This window comes from Ceratina calcarata, unplaced genomic scaffold, assembly GCF_001652005.2.
Source record: "Ceratina calcarata isolate Rehan_Ccalc_2016 unplaced genomic scaffold, ASM165200v1 scaffold2072, whole genome shotgun sequence".
NCBI classification, from domain to species: Eukaryota; Metazoa; Arthropoda; class Insecta; order Hymenoptera; family Apidae; genus Ceratina; species Ceratina calcarata.
The window spans coordinates 1,639-2,956 of record NW_017142374.1 but is presented as its reverse complement, the minus strand read 5'-3'; the positions used below and the strand labels follow the sequence as shown (position 1 = coordinate 2,956).

General features: G+C 41.0%; 1 protein-coding gene across 1 annotated transcript in view; it reads right to left on the bottom strand.

The window, feature by feature from the left end:
• Nucleotides 1-237: 237 nt before the first annotated feature.
• LOC108622139 (protein ALP1-like) overlaps nt 238-1,318 on the bottom strand; it is a 2,060-nt gene continuing 979 nt past the window's right edge. The window contains exon 2 of the mRNA XM_018019827.1: nt 238-863. Coding sequence (XP_017875316.1) covers nt 238-863 — 626 coding nt within the window. The remainder of the gene's footprint in view (nt 864-1,318) is intronic.

The window sequence follows — 1,318 nt, the reverse complement described above, 5'->3', positions numbered from 1 at the left end:
TTTAGTTTTATTGAAATCAATGATGGAGCAATTACACGAGGAGGAGTTTATGTTGTGCAGAACTCATATATACCATTACCTGCAATCAGTCTTAGCAGGTCAATATGAAAAAATATATAAAAATAAAAAAGAATAAAAAAATTCAGATTTCTTTCTTCAACATTTATTTCTATGTGCATACGTCAAATGTGCTCCTCTTGCCATGGCACGCTGTCAGCTTCCGAAAGGAAGTAATCCTTAAATTTCTCCCTCGTCGAAAGTGCCTCCGCCTCCTTGATGAGACAGGTTCTCGAGAACATTCGTGACGATCTCTTTCGGTATTAATGTTCCGGCCGTCACGTTGATCGGGTCCTGATGCAGGTCGCAGATAAAATTGTGCAAGATGCAGGTGGATAAAATTATCTTGTCTGTATTTTGTGTTTTTGCCCGCAACCGCCGTTGGTACACGCGGAATTTTTTAGCTAAAATTCCAAACGTGTTGTCCTCGGTACGCTTTGCACGAATCAACCGATAGTTGAAGATCCGCCTATCGTGTCTTAACTCGGCACCCGGATATGGGCGCAAGAGGTACGTTTTTAGCGGAAACGCCTCGTCGGCAACGATGACGTGCGAGGTGGTAACTTCGCTGCCAGGCAATTCCCTGTCCTTGGACACATCCAGAGTGCCTGCCTCCAGTCGTCGGCCCAGCACGGAATTGGCGAAAATTCCCCCATCGCTGCTCTTTCCATATCCCCCGACGTCCAGAGCGATGAATTTATAATTCGCATTAACTAATATCAATAATACAGTGGAGAACGTTTTCTTATAATTATAGTACTGCGATCCGAAATTGGTTGGCGCTTCTATTACTACATGCTTTCCATCTAATGCGCCAATGCAATTTGGAAAATTCCATTTCGCCCAAAAGTCGTCCGCAGTTCTTTTCCATGTGTCCTTTGTGGGTTTTGGTATTACCTTATGTAATAATGTACTTACCTTACTTAAATAGGACGCAAAGAACAGATAAGGTCCTTTATACAAAGAGCCAATAGCGAACGACGAACCGATAAATACGTAGAGAATCCATGACCAATGACATGTCTATTTTCCCAAGTTCTCTCTTTTCTTTCATTCGCCCTATCAACTTCCGTTTCATGGATACGAAGTACATCCCGTGATCCTTCGACAGTGAAAGAATCATCTATAAGAAATAAAAATATTCTTCTCTTGTGCTTCCCGTTCACACTTCGATAAGTTATTAAATTATTGAATTCAACATCTCAAAATGTAAGCAATAAAATTGATATCATACAAGATCGTAAATTACATTGTCTTGAAG